The following is a 17,306-nucleotide window of genomic DNA, read 5'->3' as shown; positions in this document are numbered from 1 at the left end:
GTTTTGCATACACTCATTCATATGTGTGTGTATATACCTAGTTCTATGCAATTTTATTGCACATGTAGATTTGTGAATGCACCACTATAGTCAAGATACAGAGCAGTCTTACTACAAGAATCCCATGTGCTACCCTTTGCAGCCACAGCCACCTCCCTCCCTTTACCCCTCTGCCTAACCCTGGTCATTCATTTATCTGTTCTTCATCTCTATGATTTTGCCATTTCAAGAATGCTTCATAAATGGGATCCTACACATATTAGTCCATTTGAGTTACTGTAACAAGAATACCTTAGACCGAGTAACTTATAAACAGAAGAAATTTATTTCTCACAGTTCTGAAGGCTGCGAAGTCCAAGATCAAGATGCCAGCAGATTTGGTGTCTGATGAAGGCCTGCTTTCTGGCTGACAGCGTGCCGTCTTTTTACTGTGTCCTCACAGGACAGAAGGGGCAAGGTCTCTTTTATAAGGGCACTACTCCCATTCATGAGGCCTCCCAAAGGTCCCTAGATCCAAATACCTTCACATTGGGGATTAGGTTTCAACATAAGAACTTTAGAGAGGCACAGACATTCAGTGCATAGCAATACAGCATGTAACATTTTGAAACTGGCTTTTTTTCCTTCAGCATAATTCTCTCGAGATTCATCTAAATTGCTTCTTTTAACAGTAGTTGGTTACTTTTAACTGCTTTAAATCTGAGTAGCATTTTATGGAATGGATATTCCATGACATTATTTTTAATCTTCTCAGACTCCAATGGGGTCATGTGGGTAATGTATAATTAGACCTATTTTACAAAAGTAAAAAGAGAGACCCAGAGAGGTGACTCTCCTGTGGTCCCTCAGCTCCTCTGTGGCAGACCTAGGATTCCAGCCCAGAGGCAGTTGACTTTCAGCCCCAGAAGCAGCCCTGCCTTGCAGCCTGAAGAGCATTCATCTCTCTGTTCTCCTCCCAGAGTTGGACACGCCCAAGGCCCTTCATGTTTCTGAAACTGCAGAGACCAGCCTGACTCTGCTCTGGAAGACACCGTTGGCCAAGTTTGACCGCTACCGCCTCAATTACAGTCTCCCCACAGGCCAGTGGGTGGGAGTGCAGCTTCCAAGAAACACCACTTCCTATGTCCTGAGAGGCCTGGAACCAGGACAGGAGTACAGTGTCCTCCTGACAGCTGAGAAAGGCAGACACAAGAGCAAGCCCGCACATGTGAAGGCATCCACTGGTGAGTCTGCCCTGAGCTTCCTCCAAACTCTAGGTTGATTCTGAGGTTAACAGATCTCCTCAGCCAGGGTGTCCTCACATGAGAAAGCCAAATGCAAAAGCAAGCCACTTTCTCCATCCCTGAAGCCCCTGAACACCACTTTGAAAGGGCTGCTTACTCGTCTTTTCTACCTCCTGTCAACTGATACAGCAAAGTTCCCCCACTGGGAAATAGGGGTTTTAAAATATTTCTTCCTAGGAGAACTTTAAACACCAGGGTTTGTGTTTGCATTTACCTATGATTTTTGTTTTCTTTTTTTAACTGTGTGCATCGCAGCATCTTTTAAATTGTTTCTTGTTTATTTCCTTCTTTTAGCCTAACAATTAATTTACTTTTCATTTTACTTCATTTAAAGATGACCAAGGTGTTGGTAATAATTTTTTTTTGGTTATTTTCCACAAACTGTTTTTATTCCAGGTCTTTTGCTTTCTGCCAAGGTTACCCCTGAAGAGTGGCACATGGCCCTTGGAGACTTCCACGGTGCCCTCTCATTTTCTCTTTTCTCTTAGTCATTAAGACATTAACCTAGTTTGTCTATGATGACAGCTTAATCCTGACATGGCGGCCCATGCAACTTGTGTCCATTCTGGCCCATGCAACCTGTTCACTGAACCTGCTGCCATGCTTACTCAGTGGCTAAACTGAAGAGACAACCAGGTTTTTAAAATATTTCTTCCTTTATGAAAAATAAGCCTATTCAATTTTGGCCACCAAATATTCGAAATGTATAGGTGGAAAATGTTACTTCTCCAGGGTTTGGCAAGTAATAGTCTTTACTTCCAATTTAATTAGTAAGCATGTATTGAGTACCTACTGCATACACTGTACCGTACTGATATTTGAGGAAAAGTAGTTCCCAAAGTCAGCACTGTTATGTGGACTCATGTGTGCCTGCTCATAGTGCTTGCGGAAGACTAGATCCTCAGAATGCTAGACAGAACTCGAGAAAAAGAGTGATCCAAGGAAATCAGGAGAGCTGGCAAAGGTGTTATGGCAAGAGATGTTATTCCAGTTGAAGCTTGATATGCAAGAAAAGGGTTAGAAGCATGGACATATTTGGAAATGGCTTGAAGAGTCTTTCTCACAATATCTTCAGTCTCAAATCACAGTCACTTACTTAAGATAGAAGTTGGTTTTCTTTCTTATAAAATGAATCTGGAGCTGTGAGGTACAGGGATAACTTAGTATTCAAATTGTCATTATTTGAATTGACAATAGTATTTCAGATTGTCAGGCACCCAGGTTGCTTCTATCTTTCCTTTCCACCATTTTTAGCCCTTGGCTTCCATTCTCAAAGTCATCTCAGTGTCACAGCATGGCTGCTGTAGTACAGCCATTACATCTGTGTTCTAGGCAGCATAAGGGAGGGAGAACCAAAACTCCCGAAGAGGAGCACCTTCTGGGTGAGTCTTTCTGGAAACCCCACCAATCACTTCTCCCCATAGTTCATTGGCCACTCTTAGCTGTAAGGGAGACAGGGAAAGGTAGTCTTCTGTCTGAACATGTTGCTTCCACATAAAATTGAGGTTATTTGTAAGATAGAAATTTGGCAGACAATGAGCAGTCCCTGCCAGAGTCTGAAATGAGTTTACGTGGTCGATTCTGTCGACTCTGCATTGACTGCTTCCCATCCAACTGTAAGATGTTTATCAAGCATGCTCTGAAAGAATAGTTTAATCAAAAATAAGGTGGGGGGGATAGAATCAAGAAGAAATACATCTATAGTAGAGATTTAAATTTCAGCTTTATAAACATGAGCTTGTTATAAAGTGTCAAGGGGCAACAAATGAATCAGAAATACCCGAAAGATGAAATCCCTCTCTTTTCTTTCTCTTTTTCTCTCTCTTTTTCTCTCTCTTTCTTCCCTCTTCCCTCCCTCCTCCTCTTCTTCCTCCTCCTCCTTCCTCTGCCCCTCTCTCTTAGCTTTCCCTTGAGTTTGATAAATGCTGTATCTAAGAGAGATTCCTATTGCCCCTCAATCATTCCACCTTCTGGTGATGGCCACACTGCCTCCTTCCTCCAGTGAGAAAGCTTCACATCTCCGCAGTCACTGAAGAAGTTTTATCTCCCTAAGATCCTGAGGTGTGGGGCTTCTCCACTACAGAAAGGAGGTAACGTGGCTATAACCAGGAGATTTACTAGCTAGAATTATTCTGTTTCTGAATGAGAGTCCCATATTGGCATTCCAAAGCCTCAGCAGTTGCATTTCCCCACCACGCCTCCTTAATGCCATTTCAAAGATATCATGTTTCATATTTAAAGACATTCTTCAGTGTGGGAAAAATGTGCAAAGTTCTTTTTATTGGTTCTTCTCCACTGTCCACGGAATATTTCCCCCATCCCTTTCTCCACAGGAAAAAATATATATGTTTCATTTAAGGTGACGCAGATGTTTCTTTCCCTCTCTTGAATTCTAACTTTTAAAGTCTTCTGCATTCACTCAGTCAATAAAATACTATCACCATGCTCTGTGCTAAATTCTGGAGTTACTAGGGCAAAGAAGACGGGTATTTAATTCCAAGGAACTCACTGTGTAGCAAACAAACAGACACTGAGACAACATTCTGCTCACTACGATCGAGGGTACGGAGGGTGCAGCCAGTGCTCAGGAGACACTGGATCTAACTTCAGAGAATCAGGAAAGGCTTACAATGGGAAGATGCTTTTGGACAGAGACAAAAGAGGCAAACATAGATGTGTTAAATGGAATAGGTAAAGAAGTAGAAGCCCAGGCATCTGGCTTTGGTAAGCATATAGGAAGAAAGAAAACAGGAAAAGTGAGAGCTCTTGGGTGAAGGAGCCATGTGGCTATAAGTCCTGAAATGTTGCAGAGTTTTAGGTTCAACCATCAGAAGCAAGAACCTTCCAGCTCATATCACTGGATTCTTAATAGCAGAAGCCTGCCAGGCACCACATGTCTGTGGGGGCTTATAGAAAAAAATGGAGAATCTGGCCCTGAAGAAATTTTCCCAGAGAATTCCAGGGTTTTAGTGATGGATTGGGCCATAATGCAAGCCTTTTCCTTGATGTGGCACCCCATCAAGGAAAAGTATGCATAACCTGGCCACCTATCACACCTCTCGCCCAAAGACCCAGCCATGGGTTATAGGGCCCTACAGAATCTGGCACGGCCGGCCCATCCTCTGACCTCAGCCCTGCCACTCACGCCCTTGCTCACTTCACCACGGCCTCTTGGGCCTTTGCACTGTTCCTTAAGCTTGCTGAACCTGCTCCCACCCTCGGGCCTTGGAGCATGCTGCTCCCACTCCCTGGATACCACTCTTCCCAGCACTTCACAGAGCATGCTCCCTTGTTTCACTCAGCAACTCAGGTATGACCCAGAACAGAGGGCTTCTCTGACCACCAGCCTAAAAAGGCACCCCCATCCTGATCTACCCCTTCGAGCAAGCTGCTCTAGGGTTCCTTGTGACACTTATCTGCCTTGATATTATGCAAGTATTGGTTTACTATAATATCTATGGCCTGCCTCCCCATCAGTGAGCAGAATGTAAGGACTGACTCCATTATCCACTGCTGCATCCCAGTGCCCTGAAGGCAGACAGGTATGTGGTATGACCTTCCTGAATGTTTGGGGACCCTGCTTCTGATTCTTCCCTTCCACCTCTGCATTAACACCCCAATTCTTTCCTTAAGGCATAAGGGAAATCATTCCCTTGGAAAGTCTTCAGTTCAGCTTAATCTGGATAGAAAAGGAAGGAAGGGAGGAAAGAAGGAAAGAGGAAGGAAGGAAAGAAGGAAGGAAGGAAGGAAAAGGAGGAAAGAAGGAAGAGGGAAGAATGAAAGGTACTGTGTCTGTTGGCATTTAAAAAAATTAGTGTGTACCAGACATCATTCCCTCTTCTCCTCTCCCATTCCCTCCCTTCTCTTTCCCTCTCCTCCACTCTATTCCCCTCCCCTCTCCTTCCTCCCTTCTCCCCTCTTCTCTCCTCTCTCTCCCTTTTCTCTCTGCTTTTGCACTCTCATAAACCCAACTAAACACTGCTTGAGGTCAAAGCCATGAATTTGCTGCATGCTGTAAGAGACAGGAGGCAGGGGTGATAGGTAGAAACATAAAGCCAGCAAAGCATCTTTTCATAGCAACATAAGCCTTGACAGTGACAACCCAGTAGCTCTCAGGAATTTTGGAAGAAGAGAGGTGGAATTTTGTTTTTAGCCACAGCTACCAGTAATAGAGAACATTCTGCTCTGATTTGCTATTTTGATTTTCTCACAGACCAAACTGAAATGTATTCAAATATTTATTCATCCAGCAAATATTTATTTCATACCTACTGTGGGTCAGGCGATGCCGGTGTATAGAAGAGAAAGAAACAGCTTCTCTTCTCAAGAAATGGTGCACGTTGCTATAAGAGAGAGAACCAAAACTCAAATTATAACTCTGTAGCTTATCTGTTTTAGAGGGATTTGTGGGAGGCTGCAGGAGCATAGAGACAGGTACCCGTCACAGACCTAAGCAAAGGGAATGAAGAGCACTGGAGAAGGCTTTTTGGAAGAAGTGATGTTTGGTTGAGTTCTGAAAAAGAAAAGGGGCTGGGCAAGTGGAGAAAGAGTAATGACATTTCCAGCAGGGGGAACAGCATCTGAAAAACTGAAAGGCATGAGAAACTTTACCTTAGTGAACTGCAATCTATACAGTCCTGCTATATGATTGATAGGGTGGGAAAACAGTAGGGTAGGAGGCTAGAGACATCATCGGGGCATCTGCAAAGAGGCTTGGTTCTTGGCAGTTAGTTACAAAGAAATCACTGAATGTTTTATGGCAGCCAAGGCTTCTCATTTCAATTGTCTTATCTCTGAGAGATGAAAGTAAAGCCACTGAAGATACCCTTTGGGGTTGTCAGGCTTGGATGTGACCATGCCCCTGCTGTGGGAGAATCACTCTCTCCCATAAGTGGACGCTGAAGTGAGTTCCTCATCAAGCCAGCACTTGGTAATCACTGTCTAGAAGATGGTAACAATCTACAGATTTTTAAGTTGGCACTGTCAGAAATTCCTCCAGACCAGCTGCTCAACCCACCAGGAGCACAGCAATGGGCTTCAAAATTCTGATTTCCCAGGCCCACTGACATTGTTTAGAGGGTAGATTCCAGTGCACAGCTGTAAGAAAAAGACAACAGCCTTTTCATAAAGAAATGCCAAGAAATTCAGTGTGGAATCTATAATGGAAACACTTGGCTTCTAGGGCAGTAAGTCCACAGTATGTCATTCGCAGTTGAAATGTGGAGCCAGCATTTATGTGAAGCCTCTTGGTCCTCACCTCAACTATTGTCCCACTGTATTTTTTATTCATAATATTCCCCCTTCTTTCATAATTCTGACCCCCTCTCTCTTTAATTTAGCTACTGATTTTATTTGTGGAAGTTGTACCTTTTACTTATTTGGCTAGCATTTATTTGATAAAGGGATCTGGGTGGGGCACACATAGCATCCACAACTGACATGGCCACAGTACTGCCTCGCTGAGTTATAAACCAATGCTCTTTCTTGATTTGCCTACCAAAAAAAAGAAATAGTGGAGAAATAGCCAAAAGTGTTAGCGGAAGTACCAACACCATCACTATTACTATACTGAACAACATGACATTATGTAAAAAAAAAAATCACTCTATCGACTATATGAACAGATGAAACAGGATGTGGGGACCATTAGATGAAAGTATCAGTGGCATATTAAAAATCTGATTCAAAGAGATAAGATGATTCTCATTAGGAACAGACATTTTCCTACGTGCGTCTTTTCTCTCCATCCATCTCTTGCAACAGCTTAATGGGCAATCCACAATCTCATTCCCCCACCCCCAGTAAGGTAACTTTCCCAATATCTGTTGCAAGGGGGCATTTAAAATTTATTTCATAGAAAAAATATGTTTTATGTAACAGTTAGACATAAGGATTAAAAGATAGACACCCATAGAAGAAAGACAGTAACTTAATTCACGCGAAGGGGTATGTTGTCAATGACAGATTAGTTCCTGACAGGTGGACAGCAGAGGAACAAAAACAGGAAAGTGGGATAAGAAGGAAAGCTAAGAAGACATAGGATTGATTTAATTTTCACTTAGCTCTGTTTTTGTCCTATATCTCTTTCTGCATCAGGACTGCTGGAAGATTTGAGAAGGACATGCTCTTGAGTTTAGTTGTGCTTAAATCCCAATGTCAAGGGTATAATCACTATATCCGGGGGAACTGTTTCCGGCCTCACAAGGCCCAGCAGGATTAAAGGTAGTTGACACCTCCTTTCTCTTCCTAAATCTAGATACATCACTTGCAGTTTGGGGTCCTCCTTTTCTCATAAAGACCATGTTTAGGTGGTTAAGAACTGCTTTGGAGCCTCCAGTGTAAGCTTCAGGACATGAGTCGGGGTTAAAGAGGAGTCTGTATTCAAGATCAAGTATTGCAAACATTTTCTGTAAAGGACGAGATGGTAAATATTTTAGACTTTATAGGCCAGAGAGTTTCCATCACAATTATTCAACTGCACATTTTGTAACACAAAAGCAGCCATCAACAATATATAAGTGAACAAGCATGGCTATGCTCCAATAAAACTTTATCTGTGGCACCAGAATTGGAATTTTATATGACTTGCATGCACCATGAAATAATATTCTTCTTTGGATTTATTTCCCAACCATGTAAAAAAGTAAAAAAACTATTGTTAGCTTGCTGACTACCAAAATAAGCAGCTGGCCAGATGTGAGCCTCGGGTAAGAGTTTGCGGACCTCTGTTCTCGATCAAACAAAATTTGAAGGTGAAGGAGTGTATGCTCTGACAATATGAAACAAGCAGGAAGAATGTTCCCCAGAACTGGGAAACGTCTGAGTTAAATCAATTCTAGAAAAGAAATGTTTTCTCCTCTGAAAGGGTATCCTCAATCAGATTCCAAGCTGAGATTTTCAAGTTAGTAGCCTGCTCTAATGGACACATAAGGCTCATTTGAAATTTGCAGCAATGTGAAGTATAAACAGAAAAAACAATTTGTTCTTTTAAATGATTTAAAGGCAATTTCTATTCTCTAGTTTACAGGATCCATTTCCAGAGAAATACTTTCCTTCCTAAACTATGCAAAGTCCACTTAAGCTCAGCCCTGGGCAAATTATCTCCCTTAAGTCAGGTTGAGACCAGTGAGTTTTTATGGAATTTCATGCGTTCAGGAGATGAATGAAGAGGGTGCATTCAGTTTTACTTGAGCTTCATAAGATCTGCTTCTCCCAGGACCTCTTTCTTTTTTCTAATAAGGAACAGTTTTTCAAAGCCTTATCACCTTCCTTAGCTCAGCCTTAATAATACTGTGTCAGTGTGTCTCTGATCTTTACTAATATGATCTATGTAAATGATTTGAACGCTAGAAACTGACGAAATCCCAATATAAACTATACAACAGACCTCCCATAGGATATTGAGGCAGCACAAAAAAGAAGAGGCTTTTTTTTTTTTGAGATGGAGTCTCACTCTGTCACCCAGGCTAGAGTGCAATGACTCAATCTTGGCTCACTGCAACCTCAACCTCCTGGGCTCAAGCAATTCTCCTAACTCAGCCTCCCAAGTAGCTGGGATTACAGGCTCATGCCACCACACCCAGCTAATTTCTGTATTTTTTGTAGACATGGGGTTTTGCCATGTTGTCCAGGCTGGTCTTGAACTGCTGACCTCACGTGATCTGCCCACCTTGGCTTCTCAAAAAAGAAGGGAATCTAAGAGGAGCCAATTGTCTCAAAATACAGAAGGTTGGACAGCTCAAACCAAGACCCCCAGAATAACCGAGGGCTACCCCATTATGATGCAAGACATGTTCCAAAATGAAAACTTAAGCTCAGAGCATTGCTAACATAGACATATAGTTTTCTAAATCTGCAGGACACTGATCAATAGGAAAATATCATTTCCAAGAGAAAAACCCAAATATGCATGAAGGCAAAAGAAATTTTTTTTTTTTTTTAGACAGAATCTCACTCTATCCCCCAGACTGGAATGCAATGGTGCCATCTCAGCTCACGGCAACCTCCGCCTTCTGTGTTCAAGCGATTCTCCTGCCTCAGCCTCCTGAGTAGCTGGGATTACAGGTGCCCACCACCACGCCTGGCTAATTTTTGTATTTTTAGTAGAGACAGGGTTTCACCATGTTGGCCAGGCTGGTCTCGAACTCCTGACCTCAAATGATCCACCCACCTTGGCCTCCCAAAGTGCTGGGATTACAGGCGTGAGACACCACGCCCGGCCACAAAAGAAATATGACACTGTTGTCCTGCTGGTGTTTTAATAGGGACAGCACCAGTAGGGGATGCAGTGAACAAAGCGTGGCACTCGGACTGCAATGGCCTGTAGATGTGGCACTGGGCTTGCCATTCCCAGGTTCTCAGAAGCAAAACTTTCTGAGGAATAGTTTAACTGACCCCATCTCTGTCATTATTCAGAACAAGCCCCTGAGCTGGAAAACCTCACCGTGACTGAGGCTGGCTGGGATGGCCTCAGACTCAACTGGACCGCAGCTGACCAGGCCTATGAGCACTTTGTCATTCAGGTGCAGGAGGCCAACAAGGTGGAGGCAGCTCAGAACCTCACCGTGCCTGGCAGCCTCCGGGCTGTGGACATCCCAGGCCTCAAGGCTGCCACGCCTTATACAGTCTCCATCTATGGGGTGATCCAGGGCTATAGAACACCAGTGCTCTCTGCTGAGGCCTCCACAGGTATCTCTTTCCTTTCTATTTATAGCTTCTGTTTTTCCCAGCAGGAAACTTCACGTGAATAATCAGACATGACTAGCTTTGGAATGGACTTGTTCTGCCAATACGTTATGTCTAATTGTGACACCAGGCCATCACGCTACAGAACCCCAAGGCAACTTCTAATACTTCACTCCACATGAATGACACCCTTGGGAGTTGTACAGAGCTCAACCTGCGGGACTAAACACACAGCTCCCGTGGAGAGGGCCTTTAGCTCCATAAACAGCCTCCCTCCTGTTAAAGGACGTTAAGGCACTATATATGAAAGGGAAAGAAAATCACAAAATTCTCTCATCTACTGAGGGTTAAGGCAATTCTTTAAGGTTTAAAAAACAAACAAAAACAAATATTTTCCTGCACTTCCCTCTCTTTGCTCCATTTCTAAAATTTAAAGAGTTGCATGATGCATGTTTATCTAAAGAAAGTCACATTTTTTTCAGTAATATTATTATTCAGCTTATTCTTGCGTTAAAGATTCCCTGGATCTTGTTGTGTGATTTGATCACTAAACTAGTTCTTTGTCCTTCTCCAGGGGAAACTCCCAATTTGGGAGAGGTCGTGGTGGCCGAGGTGGGCTGGGATGCCCTCAAACTCAACTGGACTGCTCCGGAAGGGGCCTATGAGTACTTTTTCATTCAGGTGCAGGAAGCTGACACAGTAGAGGCAGCCCAGAACCTCACAGTCCCAGGAACACTGAGGTCCACGGACCTGCCTGGGCTCAAAGCAGCCACTCATTATACCATCACCATCCGCGGGGTCACTCAGGACTTCAGCACAACCCCTCTCTCTGTTGAAGTCTTGACAGGTATTCTAGACGAATTCACTAATTCACCTCCTCCCCTTTGTCTCTGCTCGGGAGGAATCAAAGCACTTTCTTGCTTTAAACTGGGATCAGCTCCTACCACATTGGGGAAATACCAGTGAATCATCTCTGCTTCTTCCTAAATGTCACATCCCTTATTTGGCTAAGTCCTAGTTGTAGCCCAGTTCCATGGAAAATTCCACCTACTCTTCCTTTAAAAAAGTGAGAGGTGACTTTTCTTTCAAAGTAAGTTTCAGTCACAATATCTAAAAAGTTGGAAAGCCCAACCTGTAAATGAAGAAAAAATAGCTCTGAGCTCATGAGCTCATTTTAAGAACACTGAAGGACTCCCCATAGCCCTTATTTGTATGTCAAGAATAGAAATTGTGAACAATTCCTAAAACTACTTTTCATTCCCAAAAGCTGAATAGAAAAACCCTGGCTTTAGTGCCAACAATTTGAGTGTGCTCAACACCTGCTGTAAATCATGCATCTATAATCAACACTAACCAGACAACTCACCCCAACCTTAGCCAAAATGCCATCTCACCTGAATCCCAGAGTGCAATTGCCTTTTTAAGTAACTTAGCAACTCTGTGTCCTTATGCAGAGGAGGTTCCAGATATGGGAAACCTCACAGTGACCGAGGTTAGCTGGGATGCTCTCAGACTGAACTGGACCACGCCAGATGGAACCTATGACCAGTTTACCATTCAGGTCCAGGAGGCTGAGCAGGTGGAAGAGGCTCACAATCTCACCGTTCCTGGCAGCCTGCGTTCCGTGGAAATCTCAGGCCTCAGGGCTGGCACTCCTTACACAATCACCCTGCACAGCGAGGTCAGGGGCCACAGCACTCGACCCCTTGCTGTAGAGGTCACCACAGGTATATGACCCTCCTCCCAGACTGGAGACATGATAGGAGCCAGCATGTCATTGAAATAGAGAAAATGCCCCCGTGTGGCAGAATCCCACCTCAATGTTGTTGACAGACAGCATGAATCTCTAACTCAGGAAGGTCCGTGTTGGAATTCCACCTCACTAGCTAAATATTCTTGGGAATATATAGATATACATACACACACAAATATATACTTATACATATATATATATATATAGTGTGTGTATATATAGACATATACTTTTTTTTCCTTTGAGTCAGGGTGTCATTCTTTTGCCCAGGCTAGAATGCAATGGTGTGACCATGGCTCACTGCAGCCTCGAACTCCTAGACTCAAGTGATTCTCCTGCCTCAGCCTCCACAGTAGCTGGAACCACAGGTGTGAGCCACCACACTCAGCTAAGTTTTTCGTATTTTTTGTAGAGATGGAGTTTCACCATGTTGCCCAGGCTGGTCTCAAACTCCTGGGCTCAAGCGAACTTCTCACCTTGGCCTCCCAAAATGCTGGGATTACAGGCATGAGCCAATGTGCCCTGCCTCTATTCTTGGGTATATTTCTTTACATCCCTGAGCCTCCTTTTTGTATCTTTAAATCAGCAATGACCCCTACTTCAGGAAACTTTCATGAGCAATAAATAAGCTAATGAATGTCAGTGCTTAGTAAAGTGCCCATCATGTAGTAAATATTGAATAGCAAATAGCTAAATTTATCATACAGCAACAGAGTCATGATTTTTAAAATAGCACAAACATTAGGGCTATGGCACAAAAATAAGATCAGAACTTTCTAGAAAGACCTTATTACTAGCCTCAGAGCCACCAACTAACACCCAACTGATAGGCAGATCTCTACATAATAACCTTTAGAAATGATGCAGTTAGCTTCTGCTGAAGCTACCTAAGACTCTCTCCTCAACAGATAGATACAAAAAGCAGGGACATTTCCAAGAAAGGACAGCCACCTTTGACTTCAATGCTTTTCATTCAATTTGAAAAGGAAAAACAATTCCTCTCAATTTTCCACCAAAAATATGCTACTTCATCTGTTATAAAAAACTGTGCTGCACATGAGGTTTCTAGAAATAGCTTCAAAAAGAGCTATGGGAAAAAGGGCCAACTTTTTTGGTAATAGGGTTTCTGTGCTGAGCCCTAAGCCCATGCCCCACTCTACATATGCTGCCTTTTGATAATGCAATCCAAATCACCCAATTCAAAAAAATTGTTTTCCTTGCTCTTATATAACAGATAAACTTGGTGGTTGCTAGAAACTACATAAAATTCCAAAAATAAGGGGGCCAGGTTATATTCCTGTGTTCCCTGGAATATCTGCCGATCAAACAAGAGCAAAAAGGGCCTTTGAGACAGGTGTGGCCTGTGTGCAAGATGCTCGTGATCTTCCTCTGTAGTCCGCAAACTGTTGTTTTTAGCAGTACAACCCCTTTTGCAAATGAAATCTTCCAAGGAACCCTCTACTATTTGACAGATAAGTGAACAGCTATTCTTGGTGAGCCTGCAAGTAAGAGGGGGATACCTCCACCCATGTTCTCAACACAGTTCTTCTAGAAAAGCCCCAGATCTATGTGGAACACAGTTTGAAAATAAATAACCCCTCTTAAAATCAAGAGGTTGCTCAGACTCTCACAGTGCATTGAATCCTTGGATACCCAAGAACAAGTACCTATATCTTTCACCTTTTTTTGGTTGAAATCCCTGCAGATATTCTCCTCCCTAACTTCTAACCCATGGCCACTTCAGCCTTCAAAACAGTGGCTGAGAGATTGCATTTAACCCTCAGAAGCATCCCACAAAGCAATGGGTTTTTCCATATCCTAAATCCAAACTTTCTAAATCACCAATAACAACTACGTTAAATTTCCTTTCTGCATTGCAGAAGCACTAATAGTGGGTTCTGTTCTGCACCATTTACTGAGAAAAATCTCCTCTCTTTTAATTAAAAGTAGGCACACTCATTTCACACAAACAGCTTTGCTCTGTGATACAGCCATTCTTCATTTAGACATAAAAAGTACGAGCAGGAAAAGGTGGAAGAAGAAACAAGCTGAGAACCCAGTACGCAACTTTTGATCCCTGAAAGCTGATAAAAGACCAAAGAAAAAACATCATACTTATTCACACCTGAGACAGCATACACTTTATCAACCCAGGCAGGTAGCCAGTGGCTAGTGATGAGATAATCTTTCTAATTATAAATAATGAAATAAAGCAGGGATTTCTCCCTGACATGAGTAAGAAATTCCAAGGGAAAACACTCGAACAATGACTTATTTATTAAGCTGACACTTATTGGGCACTCGCCATGTATCAGGTATAATACTAAGAAGCTGATAAGGCCGGGCGCAGTGGCTCACGCTTGTAATCCCAGCACTTTGGGAGGCCGAGGCGGGCGGATCACGAGGTCAGGAGATCGAGACCATGGTGAAACCCCGTCTCTACTAAAAATACAAAAAATTAGCCGGGCGTGGTGGCGGGCGCCTATAGTCCCAGCTACTCGGAGAGGCTGAGGCAGGAGAATGGCATGAACCCGGGAGGCGGAGCTTGCAGTGAGCCGAGATTGTGCCACTGCACTCCAGCCTGGGCAACAGAGCGAGACTCCGTCTCAAAAAAAAAAAAAAAGAAGCTGATAAATATTACCACTTAATCATCACGCAATCCCATGAAACAGTACCATCAGCTCCATTTAAAGGTAAAGGGAGGGTGGCTCAGAGAGAAGCTGAGTGACATGCCCAAGATTATGCAGCTAGCAAATGCTAGTATTGGGATTCTAATCAAGGACTACTTGCCTCCAAAGTCTGCACTTGTAACCATTGCCATGTCTCTTACCCTAACCCCCAATCCTACATTTCCATGTGAATTTCAGCTGCTGGCAATGCATGCTCCCGGTGGGTTGTGCATTGGTGCAGATGTCTTTGCCATCTCAAGGACAAACTATGCAGATATTCCCGTTTCTGGCCATTTTCAACTGCTGAAGACAGCTGTGGCCAGAGAACCACAGTTCAAATTGCCAATGCTCAGAGACCAAGAATTAAAAAAAAAAAAAAAAAAAAAAATTATCTTTCCCCTTTCTCTCTTTCCTAGAGTTGGGCTGTGGGATATTTGGTTTCCTCATTTTTGGTTTACAGAACTGACAAATACTTTTCTATCCTTCTTCAGAGGAGCTCCCACAGCTGGGAGATTTAGCCCTGTCTCAGGTTGGCTGGGATGGCCTCAGACTCAACTGGACCGCAGCTGACAATGCCTATGAGCACTTTGTCATTCAGGTGCAGGAGGTCAACAAAGTGGAGGCAGCCCAGAACCTCACGGTGCATGGCAGCCTCAGGGCTATGGACATCCCGGGCCTCGAGGCTGCCACGCCTTACAGAGTCTCCATCTATGGGGTGATCCGGGGCTATAGAACACCAGTACTCTCTGCTGAGGCCTCCACAGGTACTTCCTCTCCCTGTCAATGCGTTCTCCCCAAGGTTCTTTGCTTCCTTTTCAAGAGATCATGTGCAGAGTCAGCATCTCACCATAACTGAATCCTTTTAATGTGCCTTTCAGTGGCCAGCTGTGCATGCTCAGAGACCTCCTTGTGGGCTGTGCCTTTGTCCCCATGCCTTTGCCATGTGGATGGTGAATGATACGGGTGTTGCCCTTTCTGTTCTCCAGCTCTCCCAGCCTTTCATACTTTACCTGGCTGCTTCTACATCTTTTTTGAATGATGAATTTTTGTTTCAGGAATCAGCCTGATTGTTTTAATTCACTTCTCCAGTGCTTGGATATAACTAAAAGCCTCCCTCCCTATATATGAGTTCTGGTGGAACACAGATTATTTACTTTAGAGAGTCTTTTGCTAGTTGGAAATGGTGCTTTTTTATCTCTAAATCCCTCAAGGATATGGGTACTGTGGTTCTTGCATTTAAGAAATGTTTCTTTAAAATGCACCCAGTATAATAAGAGAACTGAATTACCCTCCTCCGGGCAATTCTCTCAGATACTGAGTCATTGTTAGAACATCAAATTAGCAAATAGCTAGACCAGAAGGAAAAAAAAAGAAATTACACAATTATGACTGGAGACTGTACCAAAGAGAAAGCCATTCATTAGCACAAGTACACACAGCAGCTTTTGGAACAAGGAATGTCCTGGGCTATGAATGTCAAAGAACTGATATCCTTTTTGCTCTTTTAATCAAGAGTTTCTCTCTGGAGTGTTGGCCTTTGGATGGTAAACTCCCAGCCCCAGACCCAGGAGGGTGCATTATAGTTTACTCGTCACTCTACCGCTGTTATAAGGCTTCAGTGTTTCCCAGGAGCCTGCTAAAGTCAGCAGCCTTCCTCTGACACAATTTTCCATTGCTCATCTTTATTATGTGCCTCCATGGGTTTGAAGCTCGGTAGAGACTATTGCTTCATTTTGCATATGACTGCCCCCCTTTTAAAATAATTATTGCAACTAAACTTTAATGCATACCTGTACATCCCAGTTGAATCTAGCAAGAGCATAGCTCTGCATTTTAACCTCAGTCATTTCACTAATTTTCACTGAGATAAACATAAAGCACAGGCAACCACTGCCAGGACAGTGACCCTGAAATGCCTAGAATTTGCAGCCGAGGCTACTCTGAAGGCACCTGGACCTCCTTTTTCTGAGACCCATAAACCATCCCTTCCCAGAAGGCAAAGTAATCACCCACCACTTCTGATCTTTTCTGCAGATCTTGTGGCTTGGGTATCCTCAGGATTTTTATGTGTGTGTGTTTTTCTTCTTAACAATAACAACATTCTTGCCACTGATGAATTGGCCTATGGGCAGGAAGGTCCATAATCCCACCTGATCTGTATCTCAACAAATCTATTAGATGGATCTCAGAGACCAGGAGCCTTCTTTCTTGCTAAAGAGACAGTACTAGCTTTTCAAACCCTGCTCCTACCTGCCCTCTGCATGTTTTATTCTTATGGCTGGGGGAAGCACTGGCAGGACCATCTTCAAGACAAAATGTTATTTCTTCGCTGAAAGGGATGGCCTAAACTGCCTTGCCTTGGCTTAGCCCTCTTGGTTGGCAATGCAATACTAGCCTTTCTGGCCCGCATAGCAGCAGTTAAAAGAGGACAAGCTATTTTAACAGAATATGAGAATGGCTGGCTGGTCCTTGTCTAAAGTGTGAAAAAAATACCAAGAATTACACTGAGAAATTGGTAATTACCATTAAGTCACAAAATCAGAAACCTCAAGTTACCACCTTGGGAGGGTAATGGCATCAGAATTATTTAGCCCTCATTTGAATAGATGGGAGCTCCTTCAAAGCAAAGAATGGCTGTGGGAGGCATCCAAGTAATCTTGGTTTCCTTAATGCAATTCAAGAGACTGGAAGTTGCCAGGGCTCATATCTTTTGACCAGTGGCCAGCAACCCTGAGGTAGGGCTCCCAGAGGCATGTGTGGTTAAGATGCAACAGTTCCTGATAAGATCATTCAGCACATCTTCTTGGCCAGGGCCTGAATATATGTGGCAACTGCACATAGAGAAATCTAATTGCCATACCGTCCTTTTTCTAATTTTTCTTTTAACAAAACTGCTTTTTCTCTCCCTTTGGCACT

The 17,306-nt window shown here is 43.3% G+C and overlaps 1 protein-coding gene across 1 annotated transcript in view; it reads left to right on the top strand.

Annotated features, from left to right (window-relative positions):
* The window catches only part of TNC (tenascin C), a 96,243-nt gene that overhangs the window by 42,649 nt on the left and 36,288 nt on the right, over positions 1-17,306 (top strand). Inside the window, exons 10-14 of the mRNA XM_030817701.1 lie at positions 960-1,223; positions 9,699-9,971; positions 10,543-10,815; positions 11,423-11,695; positions 14,882-15,154. Coding sequence (XP_030673561.1) covers positions 960-1,223; positions 9,699-9,971; positions 10,543-10,815; positions 11,423-11,695; positions 14,882-15,154 — 1,356 coding nt within the window. The remainder of the gene's footprint in view (positions 1-959; positions 1,224-9,698; positions 9,972-10,542; positions 10,816-11,422; positions 11,696-14,881; positions 15,155-17,306) is intronic.

Source organism: Nomascus leucogenys, chromosome 8 (assembly GCF_006542625.1).
Source record: "Nomascus leucogenys isolate Asia chromosome 8, Asia_NLE_v1, whole genome shotgun sequence".
NCBI lineage: Eukaryota > Metazoa > Chordata > Mammalia > Primates > Hylobatidae > Nomascus > Nomascus leucogenys.
The sequence above is the reverse complement of the archived record's forward strand: the minus strand, read 5'-3'. Positions and strand labels throughout refer to the sequence as shown.